The 26227-nt window shown below is 37.7% G+C and overlaps 1 protein-coding gene across 3 annotated transcripts in view; it reads right to left on the bottom strand.

Moving 5' to 3' along the window:
- LOC308648681 (zinc finger protein 474-like) overlaps positions 1 to 25164 on the bottom strand; it is a gene marked incomplete at both ends in the record, with an annotated part of 64796 nt that extends 39632 nt beyond the window's left edge. The window contains 2 exons of one of the 3 annotated variants that reach the window (XM_081293617.1): positions 2676 to 2874; positions 24130 to 25164. In XM_081293617.1, coding sequence (XP_081149743.1) covers positions 2676 to 2874; positions 24130 to 25164 — 1234 coding nt within the window. The remainder of the gene's footprint in view (positions 1 to 2675; positions 2875 to 24129) is intronic. The other 2 variants (XM_081293618.1, XM_081293619.1) reach the window with 2 other exon arrangements.
- Positions 25165 to 26227: the final 1063 nt, after the last annotated feature.

The raw sequence follows: 26227 nt of genomic DNA, 5'->3' as shown, positions 1-26227 counted from the left end.
TAAAAAGGGGAAGACAATGTTTTATGTGTTATGATATGCATTCTTCACTAATTATTAACATCTTTGCTTACATATTATTATCTTGCAAATATAACTTTTGGCTTTCTTTCAGCTGACTCTAAATATAAACTTACAGCGGTAAAAGGACATGTATTTGTATTTTCCTTCTATAATCCTTTAGTGGAATGTTTTTGGAGGCCAAAATTGGACAATTGAGAGTGAATTTAAGATGAATTATACCCTAAAAATTTATCATCTTTTCATAGCTGTGAACTTAGAGATTCTTTAAGTAATTAAGTGAAGAATGAAAATAGAATTCTTAATCTGATGAAAAGAAGTGTTCTTAAGAAAACAAAGTAGACAGTTGGAGAAATATAGAATCTTCATTGGCAGAGCATAGCGGAAAAAGGCATATGGCTTTATTTTGAGAAACAATGTGGGATTTAGCTTTAATAAGCCTTATTCAAATAGAGTGACTTTGGTACATTAAATTGACTATGTCTTAGAATCATCCAAAATAGACCCCCAAAATTTAGCCAAGCACTCAAAAATGTATTATTCAGTTTTTATCACTGGCAAGGCACATATTACTTCATTAAACCCTACACAATCTCATATGATTTCTATCTAGTGGTTCACACAAACATAACAAACCTTAGATTCTTAACATGCTTTCTCCTAACGTTCTTTATTTATTTTTTGCTCCATGGGAATTTAAACCCCCAAACAACCTAGTATTTCTCCTTTGGATAAAGAAAAATATTACTTTCTATTTGGATAAAGAAAATATTACTTTCTATGTAGGATATAAACGTGTGTTTTGAGTGCTTTGAAAACTCTTTGAGAAAAGGACTGCACTGACTTTCTTATTACTCATATGAGTTTTAATACAGACTAAAAAATTCCAGAGTAGTCATTGATTCTAACTTGAAGGTGATTCATCACATTTCTAAATGTTTTTGCATGGTGCTTTGACTCTGGATCTGGAGGCAAGGGTCATTTGAACTCTACGAAAAAGTCCATGAGTGGAGAACAGTGATGTGCATTCTATTTACCTAGGGATGAAGAGCACCTTCAGAGATAATAGTAGCATAGGATCAAGAGAAAAACTTCAGGGAAGTAAAATTGTAGGATCCACTTTTTCTGTCATAAGCAACAACAAGATAGTATCCCACCAGGGCTTTTGAATCACCATTCTTCTTACTTCTTTTAGTTTTTGGATAATTATGGTCAGCACAGAAAATGGTAAAGATCAGAAGGAAAGGAAATAGATTTTGACACTGAGAGTGAATTTAAGATGAGAATTGTTGGGAAGAGATTTTCAAGAAGGTAAACAATCTGGCTGTGGGCAAGTGTTCTACCTTCTATAGGTGGATGTTTTCATCTTGAGCTCTTTTGCTACCTGTCTGCAAGGACTGTGGATAGTTCCATTCTAGCAGCAGCTAGAACTTTATTATGACAATCTAGATTTTGCTCCGTGGGTTGTTATAAACTCTCCTTGACTCACATCTTAACAGGAATGTTGGACTAACTGACACTAAAATGACCTCCAAGGTACCTTTTAGCACTTGCACATCTATAGATACAAAGGAGAATAAATGAACTAAAAGATACTCTTCTTGGGGCTGGGGATGTGGCTCAAGCGGTAGCCTGCTTGCCTGGCATGCGTGGGTGGCCTGGGTTGGATCTTCAGCACCACATACAAAACAAAGATGTTGTGTCTGCCAAAAACTAAAAAATAAATATTAAAATTCTCTCTCTCTCTCTCTCTCTCTCTCTCTCTCTCTCTCTCTGTCTCTGTCTCTCTTAAAAAAAAAAAAAGATACTAGTCTTAAAACCAAAAATTTCCTTTGAAGAGAATGAAGAGTGTAACTGAGAAAACAACAGTGGTGGAAATATGGTGAGTCTGAGCTCATATGGCAAAAATATTCTATAACTATTCGATAACATCCTAAATGAATAAATATGAGGTTCTGTGACAAAGTTGCACGTGACAGTTTCATTTGGTTTGCACAGTGCTTCATAAATTATTAATTGCACACATTTTAAAAATGTGGATATTTTGTATGAATATCTACATTTCCAGTTTCTTTGGTATTACTGATAGATATGGCCACATTGGGCTAAATTTCTTAATGATAGCCCCAGCTGTTCCTGGGCAGCTGCTATTTCCTTTGGAGAGAGCTGATGCTCTCCAGCTCACCACAGTCCCCACCTTTCATTTTCTTCATTTTTTCCTTCCTCTACACACAGACCCATTAATTAATTTGTAACCTGACGATAGCGGATCCTGTAAACACTTAAATTTGTTATCCCTGCTCTGCAGAGACACGTTCATATGTAAAATCAGGACTCTAGATTCACCAAAGGTTTTTAAGCTTTCTGTTTTTTAAGTGTTATGTGTGATAATATATGAAACTAACTCTTGGAAAATACAGTAAATTCCAGCGGGTTCCTCTCATGCAGTCTTGCCAGGACATAGTGTCTTTATGTCTCAGCATCTGAAGACAACCCTTTGCACGGGCATTCCGCTGCTGTTTTTCCTATTTGGCTGAAGCCAAGGCAGTAAATGTTGCTGATTTTAGGTGTTTGAACAATTAAAAAAGAATACCTCTACTTATAAGTTTAGAGAGAGAAGCCTCTCCTCTTGTACTCAAGTCACTCTAAGGACTTACCAGTAATGGTCCTGATTTCTGGTTTCTTTGGTTCTGGTCTCCTTAGCTCTTTAGGCAACAAGTTGTTTTCATTATGCCACTTTTTCAGGCATTGTGGCTCATGGATGCTAATAGATTTGGTTCCATATTCACGACCACAAATATAACAAACAACTGTTCGTGGACACTTTATCATTGTTGGCTGCAAATAATATGAAATCTGTTAGATAAAGTTTATAGTTGAAAATTATATTTTAAAACATAGTATATTCAAGGTGGCTGGGGTATGGCTCAGAGGTAAAGCCCTTATCTCCCACATGTGAGGCACTGGGTTCGATCCTCAGCATCACATAATATATAAACAAAATAAAGACACTGCATCAATGTACAACTATACACATATATATATATATAGTATATTCAAATATAGTATATTCAAATTAGCTGGAAAATCAATATTATTTCTGAAAATTTCCAACCACTGTGGTGAATTTAACCTTTTCTGGTAACTAAGGAACCAAACTATATTCTGAGTATATGTGACTTTGGAAGGAAATAAAAAAGAGGCAACCAGAATTCTCCATATTGGAACTATATAAAACGTAATTCCTCATTTATCGAATATTAGTTGCCTTCTAACTATGACATCTGAGTCACAATGCTGGGAGAATACCAAGTCAAGCAAGAATTTTTCTTTCAGTAACATTGGTTCTCATATGTCCATATGCCTGAAAAATAAAGTGCCATTAGAGAGTTTAAAATAACAGTTCTGCCCAAACATCTCATATTGCTTGTGTTTCTCTGTCCTTTTTCATCTGGAACAAACTCCCACTGGCAAGACTATTAATCAATAATAGATGAGACTTGGTGGATAAATACCCATGTTCTTCACTAAGTCTGAGTCCAGCTTTCCAGAAGTTCCCAGTGAGATTGTACCACAGTTTCTCAGTACATACTATAATATCTCTTTCATCTCTCTCCTCTTGTTTCTTTTTCCTTTTTTTTTTTTGTTTTTTTTTTTTGTTTTTGTTTTTGGTGGTGGTGCTGCTGGGGATTGAACCTAGGGCTTTGTGCATGGAAGGCAAGCACTCTACCAACTGAGCTATATCCCCAGCCCCAGCCCCCCTTTCCTCTTGATTCTTTACTGGGGTATCCTGGATCTCTTTCCAAATGAACTACTTGAACTCAAATCCTTTTCTTAGTTTTGGGGGAACCAAACTCAAGTTCCCCCAGACTTGGTTTCACCAAGTCTAAGTGAAAGTTATAAAATTCAGTAAAAAATTTCTTGCTTCTTTTTTGAATACAAAAAGGCACAATAAACAATGATCCTAACTGAAACAATGAGAACAAATCATATAGCCTACAGAATCATAAGCTTTAAGCCCACTGGAGACTCAAAGTTGTGATGTCGGGAGAAGAAATAAAACACTAAAGTAGCAGGCTTAAGTTCAAACATATCAGTAATTCAAATAAATATAAATGGCTCTAAAGAGCACAATTAAAATACACAGATTGCCAGATTGGATAAAAAAGAAAAAAAGCAAGACTCAACTCTTGTGCTGTTTACAAGAAATACATTTTATGCACATAAAGATGCAAATAGCAAATAAATGAACAAATAAATAGAGAGATGCAAATAGGATACAAACAAAAGAATAGAGAAAATAGTCCATATAGTCTATGTAAACACTAATCGAAAGAAAGTTGGTGTGACTATGTTAATAAAATGTGGTTGGAGTTCAGAGGATAGAAAAATTTCTTTCAGTTGTGAAGATCAGGGAAAGGTTCAAAAAGGTAGCGTTTGAAAAATGCATAGAATTTAGACCAAAAAGACTGGGAAGGATGAAGAAGGCTATTAGGGACATGCAGAGCCTCAGGGCCAGTAATCAGAAGGTGAGTCTAGAGAGAACAAATAATTTGCTAGCCTGATGTTCAGTGCAGCATTGGGAACTAGAAATAGGTATAGAACAGCTGTGCTGTGAACAACCATAAATGCCACACTAACGTCTGTATTTTATTTTGTAAATTATAAGAAGTTGTTAAGCAGGAAATAAACTATAACTGTGCCTCAAGAAAGTTAGTTTGTTGGGGTGGGGTCATATTAGTGGTAGAGCTCTTGCCTAGCATGTGTGAGGCACTGGGTTCAATTCTTAGCACCACATTTAAATACATAAAATAACAGTCCATTGACAACTTAAAAAAAAATAAAAGAAGAAAGTTTGTCTGCTCAGGGCTAATAGGACAGCATATTTATGAGAGTCTGGGCATTCATGGCTCAGGAAGTAAGAAAATAATGTGTCCAAGAAAATGTCAATATTTTATTTTGATGATGGGGAAGTTGGTGATGTCATCTACAGAAGAGGAGACAACAGAAAAGGCAGTTTGGTAAAAGAGAAAAACATTGATTCTGTTCTGGACCTGTGGAGTTTGATATCCTAGTAGAATTTAATGTGAATAAATTCAGCCAAAACAGGAAATGTAGGCCTTCAATTCAGGATTAATGGATTTTGGAACTATTCACACAGAAAAAGATGTTTAAAACAGGAAAATTCCAGAAAAAGATGGCATTATAGAAAGCATACAGAGAAAAATTCCTGGTAGGATAACTGTAATAAAGATATTGAGACAAAGGATGTTGCAGGTAGAAAACAGTTTCAAGTTTGCAGTTAAAGAAACAGGGCATGGACAAAAAAAATATTGCTCAGAATTCTGGAAATACTTTCTGGTTTCCAGAAAGATGTTGTCATTCACTCTGTCAAATAGTACAAAAAGTAATGGGTAGCTGAGAAAAGGATATTAGATTATATGTCAGCATCCTTTGAGTTTGGATCCAATGGAGTGGTAAGGGTAAAGACTACATTGTGAGGAATTAAAAATTAAGTCAAGGAAAGAAGAAGCACATTATAAGAAAGGATAAAAATGTCACAATGAAATCATTATTTTGTACAATTAATATGCACTAATCATTATAATAATGATTTTTAAAAGTTTGCAGAAAGGAAACTTGAGTAGAATTGAAGAAACATCACTTTTGTTGGTTGTAGAATAAGATGTCTTAGGCAGAGACAACAGGTCCAAGAGAAAATTGGGTAATTTATAGAGAAAGATCCCAGAGAAGGGAGAGGGGAAGATGGAATCAAGGGCATAACTGGAGGAGCTGAGAGTAACTGATGAAGATCACATAGATGAACATGACCTTCTACAGTATGAAGCAAACTATCTTCAAAGAATGAAGAGATTCCTACTCTGGGAATAGAATAGTGAAAAATGATGTGTTTAGACATCTTGGGAATTTGATAGTGATTCAATTAGGAAAAACTACTTACCAATTAATGTAAAAGACCTGGTTAAGAAAACTGCAAGAAATTTCAGAGGAGTTAAATGACCTATACAGTATATTCTTTAGTGGCACCAGGAGGCAAGAAAACAGAAACAAATTAAATTGATGCTATAGTCCCCTGTGGGGGAATAAAACATGGTAAAATGTGTATGTTTTAGAATTAACCTGCTCTTAACTATGACTACTGGGAATTACTTCTTTGAAATGAAGGAAGCACAGAGTAAGAGCAAGATCAAAATCAGAAGGAAACACAAGTACAGTTTTTTACCTACCAGAAATAAAAACAGATTCTGAGTAAATACATAATTAACATAGACCAAGCAAAGTGAAAATCGAAGTTACCTCCTAAATGATCCAAGTTTTCTAAAAAGCATATTATTTGAGGTAGAATATCTTTATTCTATAGTAAATTATGCCAATAAAACAATAAACTATCTACACTAATCAGAATAACTAAATAGTTGTTTATCTTTTTTGTGTTTTTGCCATATATCAGGGTCTAACTCTTGAAAAGTAACTTGAATAGCACTTGGGGAATTCAAGATCTAAGAGAATATATAAAGTGTAAGCAATAATTTTTAAGTTTTTGGAACTTGCAGCTGTAAGTTCCCTACTAATTTTTAGATGTTTATTTACTTGAAAGGTTAATTTAATGCATATTTTTTTCATTGAAAAATGAAGAGTTATTCTTTCTACTTTGAGAATAGTGAATTAAAATTCTACATGGAAAATATGAGCCAAATCCAGTATTTAACCAAGCATATAAGCAAAACAAATGACATGGGTCATGAGTGAAGACATTCGTGTCAATTTGTCAGAAATTTTCCCCTGGAAGGGAAAGTTAGAAGAAAACGGGCAGAAACAGGCCAGAAGACATGCACAGAACAACTGAAGGGGATGTGAGAGAAAATTAATACCATAAAGGGGCTGAGATATCCTATATTATATTTTCCAAAGCTTCCCCTATGCTCAATATTTGTGGATGAACTTCAGCTGAACCTGCCACATATGGCATGTTATTGGGTCTTGAACATCTTACTTCTAAGCTCTGTTCAGGGAAGTGCAAAAACAACACAGCTATAACTGAAAAGAAAAATGTATCCCCATGGGTCTGAACAGAGAGATAGATAACCTATTTTTTCATTAGTTTTACCTTGTTAGCCTGAAACTTCTAGGGAAAGCTGAGCAATCTCAGGCATATGTGGCTATTGCCACTACCCTAACTGCTCGGGTTTTACTATTTAAGGTCTTTCCTTTAGTGTTTTCAGAAAGAAGTGGATGTATGGGAGATGGGAAGGATGAACAGGAAGAAGAGACCCTGCTCTGGCAGAACCAACAGCGAGTCCTCTCTTGGCTAATGTGCACTCCAATAACTTCAGTGACATGGCTTAACAGAGCAAGACAAGGGCGGTAGAAAATCAGCCTAGAGGGTTATATGAGGACATGAAGCCCTGTCCATATGGGGCTTGCTGGAGTCAGCCACCTTCAGGAAAGTGTAATCAAAGGAAGGTGAAGAAGAAGTCAGCAAGTCTAAAGTTTCTGCAGAGCAAAGGATTAGATTAAGTTTTCCTATCAACATTTCAAATAATATTTGTAGCATTACTTGTTAATATCAGGGTGAAAGGCTTTCTCTTTTAAAAAAGTTAATCATTAAATCTACATAGTGCTGTTTCAGGTGTGAACTGTTTTCTGGGGGATGAGGAAATGTCTCTGCACACATTAAGTCTGCTAGGGTGCATCACAATTTTGCTTATGTTCTTTTAGTTTCCTGGAAAAGTCGTTTCAGGCTGGATAGAGACAGAGGCACAAGAACACTTTGGGGGAAGCTTTCGGATGTGTGTAGTTCTTTTAACTTGAATCCACTAACTTTTCATATGTTTTCAATCATTTTGCTGGCCACTACTGGAATTATCATATTATTTTTCAAGCAGAATCTTTTTCTTTTTGTTAATGTCTTTTCTCTTTTGGGAGCACCGCATGTTCAATGTTTTAGGTCAAGTCTGTGTGACACAAAAGAAAGTAAACTCTTCACAAGTTTTCTCCTAATCAGAGCAAATGACTTGTCGTCCATTCATTCATTTTTACTATTTTCATAGTTGTTACACTACTTTGAACACAAAAGGGAGAAAATAAGGACCATGAAAAGAGAGTGGATTGGGGGAGAACCTTAAGAGAAGTATTGATAGGAGAGAAATGGACACCATTGTTCTAGAAAACCTAGACTAGGATGCTTATTTCAAATAGTTTCAAATATCTCCTGATGACCTCTCTGATAGCTCAGCCTAAATGGAAACTATGGAAGGAATCAACCTAAAAAATTAAGAGAACATATAAAGTATGGATAACAATTGGTCAGAAGGAGAAAGCAACACTAATACTATTGCCTAACACTAATAGTATTTCATGAATCTTCATGAAATAGGTATTAAAAACTAAAACGGGAGTTGTTACAGAAGATCAATTTGTTCTACAATAAACACTAGGTCAACTTAATAGCATAAAAGTATAGTTGATGTATGATGTTATTTACAGGGCACTTGAGAGAGCCTGGTTCAAGGATGTAACTTTTTAGAGTTTTTTTTTTATTTCCTATGAAATGAAAATTGGTAAATAATGTTTGTGGTGTAAGAGGATCATTTGAAAGTCTGATAAATGTTATGGTAATCACCCTAGAAAAAAATGAACATGTGTACAGAATTGTGGATATGATTTCAATAGATTGGTGGACTCCCCAAAATCCATCCATCAGCCCCAGAAAGTGAGCTACTGAGCCTTTAGATCCTTTGTTTAAGGAGCCATTTAACACTATTTAAATGCCTTAAAAATACTAACTTCAAGCATTCAATAATTTAGGGAGCATACTGCCACTGACTTTAGAGTGATTCCAGGTACTGATTTGTCTAGAATAGTTCTTATTATACTATTGTCTTGGCTAAGTCCTTCTTTGACTCTCTAAAATGTCTCTGCTTAGTCAGCAAATTACATAGTAATCCTACCTCTGGTTCCCTTTGAACAACATCAATTAACAATAGCAATCAAGGGATGAAACAAAATAAAAAATTCTCAAAAGAATAGAAGATATGACTAAAAGACTAGCAATTAATCCATTTCAATGTATAAGTAAGGCAAAATAACTGCAGAAATTTAAGTTTGAGAAAGGAATATGAGTATACCTTGACAAATAATAATTTAATTATACAAAGTGGTAAGTGAAGAAGAGCTATAAAGAAGTTAATGACACTAAATTTCTCAATCTTTCATGTCAGTCAATTAAAGCAATGTAAAATTAAACTATGGAAGTAAGTTTTTGAAATTTTATAATAACCGTTGTCATTTTTATAAGAATAATGAAATAATAAAGGATATCAACACTAGAGTCAAAACTTAAGCAGGGATCAAGGAAGAAAATCAGTTCAAAAGGTAAAAGCAAGTGCAGCCTCAATTGCTTCCTAAAAAGTCTTTTAAGTAACTCTGAACAGATATTAAAAGATTATGTATATAATATAGCTAAATAGAATGAATTTGTATTTGGAATTAGAATATTAAGAATGAATACAGCTTTGCTAGAATAAGATAAAAGTATAATGCTCTGGGTAAGGTTAAAAAAAATAAAGTATATATTTGGACTCTGCCTCCAGCTCCTGACAAAGAGCTGCCAAAACCTTTGCAATTCCCTGAGTGAAAGAGGTAATAGGAGTTTCTTTGTTATATTTGTTCTTAATCCTGGTTCCCGAAACAAGAGCTTCTAAGACCCTTAGAGTATATGAGTAGTAAAAAAGAGGGGTTTTTTATGCTAATGAGGTGACTGGTAGCCCTAGGAATTTTCAGGATAGTAGCTTGTTGCAAGAAAGACCAAGACATTTTCAGAGGGCTGAAACTTTTAACCCCACCCCCTGACCTCTAAAGGAAGAGAAACTGGGGGCTGAGTTAATCACCAATGCCCAAAGACTGAATCAATCGTTCCTATTGAATGAAACCTCCATAACAATCCTAATTGAAAGGGCTCAGAGAGCCTCCAGGTTGATAAATCACTCTGAGGTACTGAGAAGTAGGTACACCCAAAATGGGCACAAAAGCTCCATGTCACCCTTCATACCTTTCCCTATAAACCTCTTCATGTGGCGGTTCTGTACCCTAACTATGCATCAATAGTGGAGTAGAGATTTAGCAGATGACTCTAGAAGAAACAAATTTTTATGCCAAGAAAACTGCACTAGGCAAGTTAAGGCATTGTGGTATTGTGAGAGGTAGAGAGAAAGCAATGAGAGAACTTAATAAAAAGTGTTCAGGGAGTGTGTGAAGTCCTGTATGCAAGGATGAGGATTTAGATGCAGAATCAATCAGACTAAGAAATGAGCTAGATGGGGCAACTTATAATTTTTATCTTGGTTGTCTCATATTGGAAAATGTATACTGATTCTGTCTACATTAGATAGCAGTCTCAAGTCACAATAAAAACACTAAAGCAAGTGTAAATACCCATTAATGAATCAATAATAAAAATATAGCACAGCCATTCATTGAATTATTACTCTGTTCTAAAAAGAAAAAAAAAGAACTACTGCAAATTGCACCAATATGGGTGAAACTCAGAATAATTATGCTGAAAAGACTTAGATACAAAAATATTTAAAATTCAGGCTAATCTGTAGTGGTCAAAAGTCAAATCAAGGATTTCCTGGAAGCTGAAAGTATAAGGTGGGACAAAGGACTATAGGGAATTTGGAGTGATAAAGGAAATGTGTTGTATCTTAATTAGTATATAAAACTACCAAAACTTTTGAATCACATGTTTAATGGGTGCAGTTTATTGTTGTAAATAGTTTCTCAAGAAAACTGACTAAAAACCACCCATGTAGAGAAAGTTTAGTGATTTTTGCATTGCTATGCTCATATAAGTACACATTGTTGAGTAAAATTCCAAAATGAAATAATGTGTTTTAGAGTCACTTTTGCCAGGAATTAGGGGATCTATTAAATAGTGTATATTATAAACTCTTTGTCTCCCAAGAAGTTCTCCAGTTCAACAAAATAAATACTACACATCCCCAAACACAAAACCTGAAAAAGTAAAAGACCTGGGGAAAATTAGAAAATGTTTTATTGATTTTTTTTAGTACAGTATTTTTTTTTCCCTGACAGAGAAAGAGCACTAGTAACAAACTCCATTCATATGAAATTTTACAAAGAAAAGTCAAATTCTATAGTGTCAGGACCTGGGCTCTTGCAGTCCAGGGATGAAAACACCAAAGTAGGACTCTCACGCTGTGGCCACATGCATGGTATTTTCTCTGTTGGAAACTAACTGACTCTCATTTTCCAGTGTGAGGAATTTTAAGACTCAGTAGTACATAAAAGCAAGTGAGTGGTATGTGTGTGTGTGTGTGTGTATGTGTGTATGTGTATGCATACAAGAACACAAGAGTCATTCATTACTTTTGGTTGATTTAGGAAATACTTGAAAGGATCTCCTTGCCTCAAACTACTCATCCATTTACACCTCACTTGACTTGTCTTTGTCCTCCTCTCCATCTTATCATTATTTTCTTTAGGATCAGTCAGCTCAAGATGAAAGATCAAGCTGAGAACTTTGGCTCTAGAAAGTCGCAAGAACAACTACCCAACTACTACCAGGGAATAGAGGAAGCCATTGGCATTCACACATTGGAAGGCAGTGGTTTGCTGGATTTATTTATTGTCATTGAAGCTTTTGGCCTGTTCTTCATGATGAGACCATTTTTGTTGGGCTGTGCCAAAACAATCATATCAAAATGTAAAAGATAATTTTTGTTATCATATTATTTTAAGTATGCACATGAAATTCCTGGCTCTTCTCCTAAGTAACATGCTTTGTATATTACTTGGAAATATATTTTTTAAATGATGAAAATTTAATGATTTTTTCCCTTTTTTTTTTTTTTGAGTTGGCACCACAACATCCCTGCATCAAAACAGTCACATTCCCAAGTCACTTGAGGGTAACCTTGGAGTCAAAGAGAATTCAGGGGACCCAGAGGTGAAAGAGTATCCTAAAAAGAAAACAGCCCTTGTTAGCCTAAACCACGACTTTCAACAAATTAGAAAAAGGCATTCCTACCTTCAGACATTTTCCAACCATATGGTTTTAATCATTAATCTGTAACGATACAAGTTACAACTTGTGAAATTTAAAAAAAATAAAATAAAAGGTGACCATGAGAGAGATAGACATCACAATCCTCACCCTGTCTCACAGCTGGACCTAGAACTGTCCCTAGATAATGTGTATTTTGTGTCTGAAATACAGCATGACTGCAGCATGGCTAGTCCGTAGTATCTGGCTTCAATCAGTTATTTTTCAATTTCATAAATTCAATAAAACAATGGATTCTAAAGAGCGATAGTACAGTTACATTGTGAGAAGAAATAAACCAGAGATGTCTGCTGAAAGGGCAGCTGAGACTGATTCAGATGCGACCTGTGCTAAATGGAAATGCATCTGGAGGAAAGGGCTGCCTCCCAGTAGTTGATCCAGTTGCAGCCCAGAGTCCACTGCTCAGGAAGTATTTCTGATTACCAGCTATGTGCCAGGCACTGTGCTAAGTACAGAAGGAGAACTGGCCCTAATGGTGGGAATGATCATATCCAACTCACTACCTTTATTGGGAAATATTTTTTAAAGGTTTATCTCTGGAGAAATAGGTCGACAGCTCTCTGTTTGGCAGGGGCAGAGCCCATTCCACATGACAGTAGTCCAAGAGTGAAGGGTGTGGGGAGGGTGAGAAGGGGACCCGCTGAGTGGAGATAGCATTCCCCTGACTTCTCTGCCCACTGACATGTTTGAACTCAGACAGATTAATTTTGAGAACTATTTTTCAGACAAGGAAACTTTTAAAATCCTGAACTCTTTGTGACCCTTTTATTTTCAGGTTTGGCTCCCAGGTGTCTGACATGCAGGAATGACTTCCTGCTCTGTAGATTTATGCAGGTGATCCATATGCTGGTTAATGGTGGGGACTGCCTGTGCTCAGACATGAGGTATGCATGCTCCTGCTCCCTGCACACACTGTCGCAAACTATGTGGGTCCTGTCAGCATTGTGTCATCTGTAATGCTTCACTAGCCTGTGTCGCTACCTACCCTTGCCTTTATACTCTGGTTCTTAAGATTATAAATTGATGTACCTACAGCCATTTCAGTGAATAGGTATGTTTCATTTGGCCAGCTCAATGTTCTTAAAAGTTTTACATGTGAATATGTTTAGGTGGGACCTATTGTCCAGGATACCATGCTGCAGGCTCCAGTGCTTCCCATTGCTCTCTATGCTGTCTGCACTCCCCTGAATGCATTTGTGCTTATGACTCTGAACAACCTATTTCCCCAATCCCTCAATCTCCCTAGTAAAAAGTCTTTGCTTGTATCTCATTTCTAAGAAATGGGATGATGTTTTAATGTGTCAGTGGCTAAAAAAAAGGGGGGGGTTGTTGATATGTTCAGTGGATCTTTGCTTTTTACCTGGCATCTCCTATAGAATTAGTGCTTTGATTCATAGGACTGAATCTCTGTGAAATTTAAAAAAAGGAAAAAACAAAAACACTTTTCAGGAAGGAGGGAAGGTATTTTAGTGCAGAAATAGCTCAGTGACACAGTAGAGATCAGCATACTCAAGATTGCCTGTTTGCTTTGAATTTAAACAACCGCAATTACAACAGATCTTGATGGAAGGCTTGAAGCCCATTCTTAGGCACAGTAGCTCTTACATTAAAGGGTGAGGTTGATTTCTAGACAGTGTATGCACAGTAACAATGGGTAAACCTCAAGTCATTTACTTTCTGGAGGATTTTTGCATTCCCCACTGGATACCAGGCTATCAAAAACAGGACCTATCTTGCTACAGTCTGAGGGAATGTGTGATTGTGCAGCTGTTTGAATGGGTGTCATTCCTCAACAAGTGTTTTTCTTTCTGCATGACAAAATTAAACAAAGAATTTAGATCTTAGCTGCTGTTTCAGATTTTCTACACTCCTGATCCCTTCCATTATGCCAAATAATTGAGATGTCTGTGGTAAGTGCATAAGGTGCAGAAAGTTTGCATGGGAGAAATAAGAGAGAAAGTTCTCTCCCTTGTCCTGTGATGAAAAAAAAAAGACAAAAAACTCTTTTATAGATCCTTGTATGTATTGAAATCATCTGACCAAGTAGCACAAAACTGGTTAACAATTACCCAGCATTTACTAAGAAACTGGTCCTGTACTGTGCACTTTACATGCTTTATCTCTTTTATTTTCATAACAATCCTCTAGGCAAGGTAAGACTCAATACCCATATTTTACAAACTAGGAAACTGAGGCACAAATAATTTGTTTTGTCCCAGACTGTGGCTTCTGACCGTGCTTTTCACCACACTACTATTATGGAGGGAGCGGGAGGGAGCTAACAAATGACGCATTATCAGGCATCATCCCATCTCCTTTGCATGCATTCTCTCATTTCAACCAGTAGCAGTATGGACATTGGGACTGGGGAAGTTCAGAAACTTGCTCAAAGGTTGTGTGATTTTTGTTGTGTATCTATGGTCTAAATCCAAGTCTGTCTGATTCCAGTGCTTTGAGAAATTTGGGATTAGAGATAATACAGTCATCAGTGGTTATGAAGTATCATGCTCTGCCAATGGGTCCACTGAGCCAGCCATTGAATGGGATTTGAGAGAAACCAAAAAAGCTTCTACTCTGTTCTCTCAACTACTTAAATGTTTATTCCTTTGGGTTAAACATTGCTCTATCCCAGATCCTCTTTCAGAATGCAAGTGGACCTATGAGAGGCATTTTCCTATGAAGATCTCTAAACCTCCTTCTAAGAATAATATCAGTGGGTGGAGGTGGCAGGAATTGGGAAGGTACAGAAAGTACTGAAAGGAAAAGGAGATTGGAATATGATGACAGGCCACCAAAGACTCATTTCTCAAAGTCAGAATTTTTGCCTACGGTCATTTAAAACAGTTTCAACAACTTGACTGAGACTGAAAGTGTACAATTAAATTTCCATTCCTTCAGGCATGTCCTGCACATGCAGACAAAATATAAATAGCATTTAAATATATAGGAGTAACTGTATAGTTCAATCTCAAACCTCAACAATTGTAGAATTTGATTGTCTAGGAGCAACTGGTATTTCACATTTACTTCTGGTGTTTTCAAGCAGTTCTACACAAATCTCACATCTGGAAGGATCATTGTTTGAAATTAAATTGTTTTTGGAAATCAGTGGATACCACATAAAGGAATTTTCCAATCCAGTCTGTCTATTAGCCAACTTATAAGAGAGTCTGTTACTTACGATTTAAAGTTTTATTTTTCTCCTTTTAACAATGAGGCTTGCCTTTTTATTTGGAAATACTGTAAATATTAAAAGTATTTTAATATACCTAGTTTTTTTTTTTAAAAAAAAGAACCATTGATATGTGGAATATGTGTTGGACATTTTAGTTAGTTTATCCTGAGATACAATGTTGAAAATTCAGGTCAAAGAACTAATACCAATTTTGAGTCTATTTCATGAAAGGAATATAGTTTCTTAGCTGAAGTTGCCCCTTGCCCCCTTTTTTCACATTTGAGATAAAACTTTTCCCTGCTGATACCTTAAGGGACATTGATTGAATTTTTTTGATAAATTCTTGCCCCAAAATTACTTTCCTGAAAGAAAATAGCTAGAGGATTTCACTGATATTTGGTTCCTGTGCTCACCAGTTGGGCAGTAGGTCTGACCTTCATGGTCAGTGACTTTTAGGTCACAGAGTGAAACAAAGCAATAAGGGAACCATGGGGAAAAGAGAGGAAAACCCACAAACGGAGACAGCCACTTCATATGTCCAGTGTCCACAGTTACGACTAAAGGAAAGCATAGCCTCTATCTGACCTGAATTTATAAGTGAGGTTATTTTCAGGATCTGTTTTATTCTACAGTTTACATGCTAGTATGCCTCCACCTCATGGGTAAAGGCCAAAGGCCAAAGGAGTTTTCTGTTAAAAGAAGGCTATCAACTTGAATAGACCAGAAAGAATTCTAACTTTAACAGATGTGTGTATTTATACATACATGTATGTATACATATACATCTATGTACCTAGGTATCTATCTATCTATCTTCCCCCTATCAGAGTTGGTGCTGGTACCTCTGTATCCTTGCTTATACCCTCTGCCTCCACTTACTTCCTGAAGCTTTAAGTTGGGATCAGTGATACCTTTGCGTTTTCACCTTCTCTGATTAAAGATCATCTGGAATGTGCATGCTGCTTAGGGACATTAAAGACAGATCATGGTGTCAGAGCAGATACTGGAGCAGGAATGTTATAAATTTATTGAGTTCCTGGATTTAGTAGGCCCTTCTTCAATTTGTAATATATTTCTTTATATATAGGACAACCTGATAGAGGTCAATGCTAGAAAAAAGATAAAGGATGTAAGGAGGAGAAGCATCAAGGGAAGGCAAAAAAAGAAATCCTAAGAAAAATTCTCTCTGCCTAGTCATAAGCAGAACTAGTGCCTCACATTGAGGACTGACATTTCTGTTCCCAGGACAGTCACCTCCAATTCAATAAGGACTCCTTCCAGGTTGTGTTGTACTGACTTTGTTGGTGTTCTAAGAATTTGGAGAAAGATTTTAGTTGTTGCCATTAGAATTTGGATTTATAAGAACCATGTATATCCATTCAGTCATTATGTAAAGCTCTATTAAGCATCAATTACTAAGAAATTATGGATGTGTGTTTGGGGCTGAAATCAGGGAGAGGAGGTTGACAGGAAGAACTAGGCTTATGAAGACATATGAAATCATTCAAGTTAGATTAATTCTTTGAGAATATGACTGTGTTGAAGTTTTTGTCAATTTTTGATATAATATTTGGTTTATAAAATGTGATACTGTCCTCTCACAGAAGTTATAATTTGTACATTTTTTCCTTTCCAGAGAAGCAGAAAGCCATATAAAACCCTATTTTTGCCTTGAGCTCTGTGTTCTGAGAGAGGCAGCCCTATCTATCATAGTCTCTGTACCCACTAATACTTGATATATACTTATAAATTGAGGCTGCATATAAAAATGATAGTTTGTAATTTGTATAGGTATTATCCTTCAAATTTTTAAATGAGGAAACTATACACCAATTTCACTTTTTGTTGCTGCTGCTTTAAAAGTTATAACACTCCCTCACCCCCTGCAACACACATATATACCATACATACAGATCCCCCTGGGTTGACTTTCAGAACTAACCATGTAAAAGGGTCTTTTACCTTAATGATGCACCTTTTACACCTGAGAGCCACGGGATCCTAGAAGGCTGCCCTGATATGCGGTCATGGTTGACCCCAAGGAAAGATGAAGATATGGCACATGGGGTTGGACATTAATAGTCCAGCTGCCAGCATCATCAAGGGGCAGTTTGTGAGGTCAAGGCTGGTTTTCATGACATCAGCCCAGCTGAGCAGGTGAACCAGGGCCACTGATGGGCAAGCACCCCAATTGGGATCCCACTGATCTACCACTTCCAAAGAGTTCCAAGCATTCTTGGGATGATGGATCATAGAGGCAAATAGTTTTGGTTGTCATGTTCTTGATTTCAGAAACTCAGTTTAACAGCAGGCACACGGAGACAAAGAACCAAGAAGGCTCTTAAAATTAGCCCTTTTCTCTTCCCCTTATACCTCTTTTCCATGAGGTAGGCTTGATAAGCTTGCTTGATATTCCATCAAGAAAATATAGGCTATAAACTAACACACTGAAGCTCCTCCATGACTCACTGCCATCTGACACACTTGCCTTCATCTGATTCAACACACTCCTCAAATAACGAAGTGCCCTGCTCTCACACGTCTGGCACACACACACTGGTGGTTCTTTTCCTGGAGTCTGCTTCCCCTCCAGGGTTTTCATTTTCTCTGATTTCCTCTCCTGCTTATTCAATGTCCTTTCCATTGGATTTATATCCTAATCATTCAAATATATCCTGAAGACTCAGGATATCCGTAGTTTGAAGAGACTTTTCTGAACCCAACATTTCCATTTCTAACCTACCACTAAGACTTCTCCTAGTCTTTAGAGCCAAACTTTTCAAAATGGGTCCTGTCTTTATCCTACATGCAATCTGCAGAGCCCACAGCTACGCTGATCATATCCTTTTCAAGGTCAGCAAATGAATCCACTCTGCCAAATCAAATCAATATTTTTTAACCTCATTCTACACAACCTCTCGTCATTCACACTGTTTTTCATACCCTTATTCCTGATTTTTACTCTGATCTCAGCTCCCAAAGCAGCATACTCTCTAGGCATTTGTCCTGTGTCTCCAGTTACTCATTCTCCAGCTGTCTCAGGGTTCATCCTGGGTCTGGTTTCTAGCCCAGTTCTCATTCTGATTTCTTTAGATGTGTGTTAATAATTCACAAGTGCATGTCCAAGCCCAGCCCTCTCCTCTGAGTTCCAGACTCATATATCCCATCTAACTTACTTAAATATCTCACAATCATTTTTAATTTGATATATCCAGAATTAAACTATTGACTCTAATCCCCTACACCTGCTCTTTTTCAAGTCTTCCCCATCTTAGAAAATGACACAACTAGTACAGCTGATTGAGTTCAAAATCTGGGAGTAAGCCTTGGCTTCTTTTCTTATCCCTGCACATCCCAGCTATCGCCAGGATCTGCCCATTATGCCTCTGCATGGCTCTCCTACCAAAAACTCAGGTCACGCCATCATCCACTCTTACCTGGGCTCCTGCTCTGTGGAGAGTGGCTGGAAGGAACAATGCTGCCCTATAGCCTTATGTTGTGCACCTGTCCCTTCCCTTATTAGATGCTAGCCACATGTGGACTTTTTACTTCTATGATCTTGCTCAACTCAGGACCTTCACACATGCTAACCTTATCCTGAATGTCTCCCCTTATAGCCATTTCATTACCTCATATCTGCTCTTGGCTAGTGCTTTCCCATCTTCTCAACTGAAATATTCCCTCTTTGAGGCTTTCTCTAGCACTGTCATCTTGCAATTTGTATGTATGTATTTTCATATTATTTTCATAGGAGTATAAACCATGAAGTAAAGACCTGTGTCTACATTTTCATGACTATATATTTAGTACTTAGGTCAATGCCCAATGATAAATACTAATGAATGGACAGGCTTCTTCCTTCTTTGTCCTATCTAACATTCAAGCTTGGCATGGTAGCTATGATTTTTCTCTATATTATTCCTCCAACTCTTTCATAGTGACATGAAAAGATGTGTTACTTTAGAATTAGACAGACCTGGCTCTGACACCCACATGTGAACCCATTATGTAACTTGGGGAAGTTGCTTAACCTCAGTCTTCCCACCTGGAAACTAGAAAATACAATATCTATTTTACAACAATATTGTAAAGATTAAAATTATGCATATAAAGAGCTGATCATAAAGCTTGCTGAAACCAAGTCCCCAATGCAGCAGTATTAAGAGGTGTGGTATTTGGAAGGTTAAGTCATAAGGGCTCCAGCCTCCTGAATGCTATTAGCACCGTATGGTAAGGCTCAAAGTTGAAGGGAGCCCTGTCCTACCCTTTCATCCCTTCTGACGTGTGAGGACTCAGTGTTTTTCCCCACTCCAGAGGATAGAGCAACAAAGCTCCAACTTAGAAACAAAGAACAGCCCTCCCCAGAAACCATTCCTGCTGGTAACTTGAATTTGAACTTTCCAGCCTCAAGAACTGTTAGGAATAAATTTCTGACCAGGCATGGTGGTACATGCCTGTAATCCTAGCCAATCAGGAAACTGAAGCAAGAGGATCACAAGTTCAAAACAAGCCTCAGCAATTGAGCGAGCCTCTCAAAATATAAAATAAAAAGGGCTGGGGATATGGCTCAGTGATTAAGCACCCCTGGGTTTAATCCCTGGTACCAGTGAAGCGGGGACAGAGAGGAAGAAAGGAGGGGGGGGGAGATGGGGGGGAGTAAGAGAGGGAGAGAGAAAGGAAGAAGTTTCTGTTGTGTAGAAATAACTCCATCTCCAGTATTTTTTTAATCAAGGTACTCATTAATAATTAGTTCCCTTTCATTCATTCTTCCCCTAAACTCCAAATTTGTCTTATCTAGCAGATACCCATGCACACATACAAAATGTATAGATGCAAGAAAATCCATGTCACCCTTCTCAGTCTTTCTGATTTTGACCTTCCCACTAAGAGTTTCCCACCTTTAAAGAAAGAGATACTTCACCAGGAAACAGCATTTATACCTTTAAGTCACATATGTTAACTGGCGTTTGTGTTACAAGGGTACCTTCTCAAATACATCTGGAGAGGAAAACAAGGAGAAGAAAGGCAGTAAGATATTTGGTAATGTAGAAGACATCACTTTAAAACACCAGATGGCAGCACCAGATGCTAGAGATGTGTCTGAGGAGCTTTTAGTTCAAACCTGGTCATAGAGGACGCCAAGAGGAACTTAAAACTACATTCAGAGAGACAATTGTTTGTAGAAAAGTTAGTGTTCCTTTGAAAAACATGCCTATTTAGCAATAAAGGGCAGGATTTGTTTTAAGGACAATGTTTCATGTGTTACCAGCAAATCCCAAGAAAATTACCCCTAGCATTACCTAACTAATACATAGTTGCTGTTGTTTATTTTACTCTGTCAATTTGTGTTCTCATTATTCTGAAAGGTTCTAAAGCTAAAGAATAGATTACCATCAGTTTCTGACATTCCATTTCATGGAACTTATGAACAAGGACTAACCAGTGTCTAAAGTAATAAAACAAAAAAAAAAAAAAGGAAGAAAATTGGATTTAAAATAAAATAAGAAGTAATAATGACTTCTATTATTATATTCCTCAGCATAGCTTAGAAAATCATTTACTAAATAAACATCAAATCTTATTAAATAGATAAAACATTAAAATTTAAAATAATAATTTATGATTTTCTATATTATATGTCAAAATTTCATTTGACATTAATATCACATTTTAAATCTTACTAAACTGGATATTGTTCATCCAGAGTTTTCCTCTTTCAGAGGAAAGAAAAGTAGCTCAATGCTTTACCAAATAGTGGGGAGAGCAACAGTCCCAGAACAGCCACACCCTTTAAATACAAATTCATACCAGGGTTCTATTCCTCTTAAATGCTGTTAGTTTCCTTCACAACCTTGCTGTAAGATTAGAAGAGTAAACTTGGCCTATATTTCAGATGATAAGCAGTGGGACAAATTCAAACTAATATGTGGTTTTAGGGCAAAGAAAATGCCTTCTGAGATCCTGGAGGTGAGCTTGTTTTATCAGCACTTATTTGTGTTCAGATTTGACCAAAGGATAATGGGAGCATCTGTGTCAAAGGGAATGGAGCCAAACTGTGTTGCAGGAATATTCTACACAAAGGGCAATGCACTGTGCCAGCAAAACAGTCATTGTCACCCAACTGAAGTGAATTGTTTCCAAGTAGTAAAATCATAATTCGGAAAAAAGAAAAGCCATTGCCCTCACCCAAGTTCAATTCAGGTTGAGGGAACCTTGAGAATATTAGGTAAGACAGGTGATTCTAATCTGAAGTCTAATCAAGGGTTGTAGAGGACAATTGCTCTAATTGACAAGAGAAGAAATGAAGTAGACATCTGAATTGTAAAAGCCAAAAGTTAGCCGTCATGGGCAGATGCGATTTTGAAATCTAATAATGTATAGGGTAATGCTTTTTATGGAAGACAAGAGATTCGAAGCACTATGTAGATTTTGAATGGTACAAAGAAAGAAAAACTTCCACTGGGTTAAATTGCAACTGAAAAAGAATATTACCTATGAAGGAAAGGGTTTGTGCTAAAAGCACTGTGGAATGACAAGCATCTTCTCCAGGGAGCTCAATGCTTAAACCATCTATGCTTTTCTGAAGCCTAGGAGTATCTTCCTTTTTTTTTTTTTTTTTTTTAATTATTTGAAGTGGAACTCAGGGGTGCTCAACTTTGAGCTACAACTCCACCCCTTTTAATTTTTTTTTTGAGATAAGATCTTGCTAAACTGCCCAGGCTGGCCTTGAACTTGCTTCAGCTTTCCAAGTTGTTGGGGTACTATTATGTACCACTGGCCTGGCTAAATTTCTTCCATTTTAATTAACCCAAGCTTGTTTCAATTCTGGCAACTAAGGGGACCCTACGTTGGATGAAATTTCTATGCCCTCCACCGATGCCTGTATGAATCCCTAACAGGCCAGCACACATTTGACAATGGTGGGTGCTAGTTTCCCACTGACACATGGTTTTCAGGCCTGAGAGCAGGGTTGGTTACATGTTGATATGGCAATGTCCTCTATATGGCCCACTCAACTCACCTAAATGTACAAGTCACCAAAGGGCTTTCACTGTCCTCTTTCTGACATTCTCCCCTCCAGATGACTGGGTGAGTCAGGAAGGTGTGTTTTTGTGACACTGTGGGCCCAGCCAGCCTCTTTTAGGAGTGTGACTGAGAGAGTACATGTTGTGCTCAGCCTGTTGGCTCCAGTCTTAGAGCATAAAGTATGTGTTACAACAACAAGCACAAGAGTCCTAACCACACTCCTCCCTATCTCTAGATCTGTAATGAGAACATTTGAGGTAAATGCATACAATCAAGAAACAGGGCTGCAAGTTAGAATGCTAAGGGAGTTTCTGATTTGCAGCCATGAGATGCAGATCCTTTTACTCTGATTCCAGACCCCACACATTTTGGAAGACAAGCAACAGCCAGAAGATGGGGAAAACAGATCATGTTTATGAGACCAACTTGAAACCCATGCCACACTTAAAAAGCTTGGGGTTTCATTATACAAAGAAGCTAGACAGTACCGGCCCCTACCCCAATGTTCATTGGAAAACTTAACCCAGCTCATTAGTCTGATTCTGCCTTTAGAATCATTATCTTGGAATCTCCTAAACCAGTAATTCCATAATCATTTCATTTTAAACATGAAATTTAAGAAAAAGGACTAGAAAGTCCCCAAAGTAATAATTTAAAGAAAGTTGGGTTTAAAATAAAGGGTCGTCTTCATTTGTTTGGCTTAATCTTTTACAACAGCTTGAGTAATTTGTGTTGTCCCAAAGGTCAATTTATAGACTTATTTGCTGCCTGAAGACTGTAGGAACTGCTGTTGCCAAGAGGCTGTGGTTTGGAGAGTTTCAGAATACTGGGCATTCAAGAAAAAAGCCACGGAAAAAAATCCTTGCCATCTCGTATTATAATTTGATAAGGTGTGACACAGACAGTGCATCCATTCCCTGGTTTAATGACAGGACAAACAGCATGGACCTTATCCTATCTTATAGGTAGCCACTTTGATTGACATCCCTACCCAATCCTAGTTGATAGTGAGACCCCAGGTAAAAGTCCAAGAATTCTTCACTATACAAGCTGGGGACACCTGGAGGTCATACATATTTAGTGACTCAAGTCAGGGGTCAGGACCCTGTGATCAGTCCACACACAGAGTATAGAGCAACAGTGAGATTAAGCACCTCCTAGAACAATAAACATATATCTAGTTGCTTCAATGTCTATGCTGGGGTTAATCCCCCATTTATTATAGTTATGTAAGTGTTAGAAGAATGTTGTATTTGCAGGGCATGTGTATTTCTGCAAGTGCTTCAGTGTTTAATTATTGCTAAAGTCATTTGAGGTTTTTGACATAGATTCTATTTTAGTAAGATAAACTCAGCATAACCCAACATTGCCAAAAATGAATTCCTAAGGTAGATGACTAAAATAAACCAGCAATAAATATTGGCTGTTGGAATGGGAATTATATCTCTGTAATGTAGACACAGCATTAATGACTCATTTTCAAATAACAGTCTCTCCCAGGGATAATTGGTATGAGGGATCAGGGAAGAAAGAAGTCCATCTCTTTTAGGCAGCAGAATTGAAGAGGGATATGAACCCACCAGGCAAGGGTGTTCTTAGGTCTACTTTGTCAAGAGAGATATTGCCCCCAGAGTCCACAGGGGATCAACTTGGACAGGCTGCATTGAGGCAGAAATAAGACATTGAAATAAACCATCCTAGGGGCTGAGATGACTGATTTAGGGAACAGTTTTTTCTTATTCCCTTAGAAGCTGAATGTATCCCTAGATACACCTAATGCATCTTACATGGCATGAATTACCTTATCAGTCACACTGGGTGCCGCCATGTTCTTTTGATGCTTGGAATTAGTGGATGCATTTAGGCTATCTTTACTTCCTAAGGTCAAATTCTGAACTTGTGATCCATTGGATTGAGCTTTGCAACTCTTCTGGTGCACCAGAAGGCGATCTGGGGCAAAAGTCCGTTTACAGTTTGGGCAGGGCACAAGTTGAGCTTGACTTGACTCCTCTTGGCTGGGCCATCCAGTTGGAAGGGGCTGAGGCTTCTGTGGGAGTGGCCGGCGGAGCTCCTTAGGAAGCCTATCGTTTTCTGCTTTCCACTTTTCCAGGCATTTGGGCTCATGCATAGGAAGGGAGAGTGTGCCAAATTCCCTACCACAAATGTAGCAGATGAGAGTCCTTGGTCGGGCTGGGATACCACTAGAAGCTTTCTTGGGGCTGGGAAGATCATCAGAATTGTTGGGGTTCAGTACTCTGGGACCTTCACCCTTTGGCTTGCAGCTTCTCTGGTGAACAAGGAGCCGATCTGGCAGGAAGGTGCGGCCACAAAACTCACAGGGCAGCAACTGAGCCTGGGCACTCTGAAATGCTGCCTCATTTTCTGCCGTAAGACTGTAGGACCCACTGCCACCGAGAGGCTGAGGTTTGGAGGGTTCTGGCCTCCTCAGGTGCTTGGGCAACTTGCTGTTTTCAATACGCCACTTCTCCAAGCACTGGGGTTCATGAATGGCTAGTGATTGGGATCCAAATTCTCGGCCACAAATGTAGCAGACCCGGAATCCAGGCCTGCGGGATGGGATCACAGGAAGGCTCAGCTGGTTTTCCGACATTGTGCTCCTAATTGGCCGTTTTGATAGTATCACTGTTCTAGGTCTACTTTTCTGAGCATTTGTCTTTATTTTTTCCCTAGGATTGACACACTCTGCTTCTGGCAAAAGGCTAAAATGGGTGTCACTCAATAGGATGCCTTGGTTGATGAGGAAGGTAGGTTCCTTTGAGTGGTGGAAAGTTTGTTGCAATTCGTTGGAAATCTTTTCCTTCTTTTCTCTTTCCATTAACAAAGAAGGTTTTCTCTAGAGCTTGCTCTGATTTGAGGCCAGACTCACTCTGGGCTTTTGCTTAGAGTGAAGGCTTAGAATGAGGTTGGCTGTCCTGGGGTTCCATATTGTTGACAGTACCTTAGGCCCAAAGACCATGACTCAGAGCTTCATTGCAGGGCCGCTGTCTGGAATGTTGGAAAGTCCCCATGAAACCTCAGATGTCTCCAAGATCTGTGGAGGTAGGGTGGGAACATAAATAAAGAAGTTATTACACACACACACACATACACACCCCTGAGATCATAAGTGATAAAGGGCAGTACTGTTTTTAATTGTACTTGTATCCTCTTTGGCTATCACAGTAATCAGCACACATGATTTGTTCAATAAACATTAAAATAAATATGAAAAAATTTCTATTTATGAATTGCACTGTTACGATGTTGAAAGAAATGTTCTGCCCAAAGAAAGATTGACAAATGCTGTATACTGCAGATACAGACTGCACAAACTAAGAGGCGGAGTTCAGGGTGAGAAGACCACAGAAGAGAAAACTAAGAACTGTGAAAATTTGATTAATGAAATCAGCAGATCATGCAAAGTAACATACAAACTTCCTACCTCAGGGATTCTTAACTTTTTAGTGCTATGGATCCTTTTGACATTTCTATGAAACCTATGGACTTCTTGTAAAAGCAAAAGAAAAAGAATTTTCATTATTGTAGATGAAACCAATGTTGTTGAAATTTGTCCAATATTTTTAGTTGTGATGTGCATTTTAATTGAGATACAATAGTATTGCAGACTTCTTGAATATCCATGGACCTGCAGTGAGGAATCCTGGGGGTATATCTGCACATCTTCTATGCCCAGATGTTGTTTGGTGCTCTATCTTTATGCATCATTCTTTATTTTCTTGTTTTGTATATGTATGTCTTCCAAATGCTTTTTTTTTTTTTTTTTGGTACCAGGATTGAACCCAGGGGTTTAACCTCTGAGCCATAACTCCAGCCCTTTTTATATTTTATTTATAGATAGGATCTCGCTGAGTTGCTGAGGGCCTCACTAAAATGCTGAA

This window comes from Spermophilus citellus (genome assembly GCF_964194105.1).
Source record: "Spermophilus citellus genome assembly, chromosome: 1".
NCBI classification, from domain to species: Eukaryota; Metazoa; Chordata; class Mammalia; order Rodentia; family Sciuridae; genus Spermophilus; species Spermophilus citellus.
The sequence above is the reverse complement of the archived record's forward strand: the minus strand, read 5'-3'. Positions and strand labels throughout refer to the sequence as shown.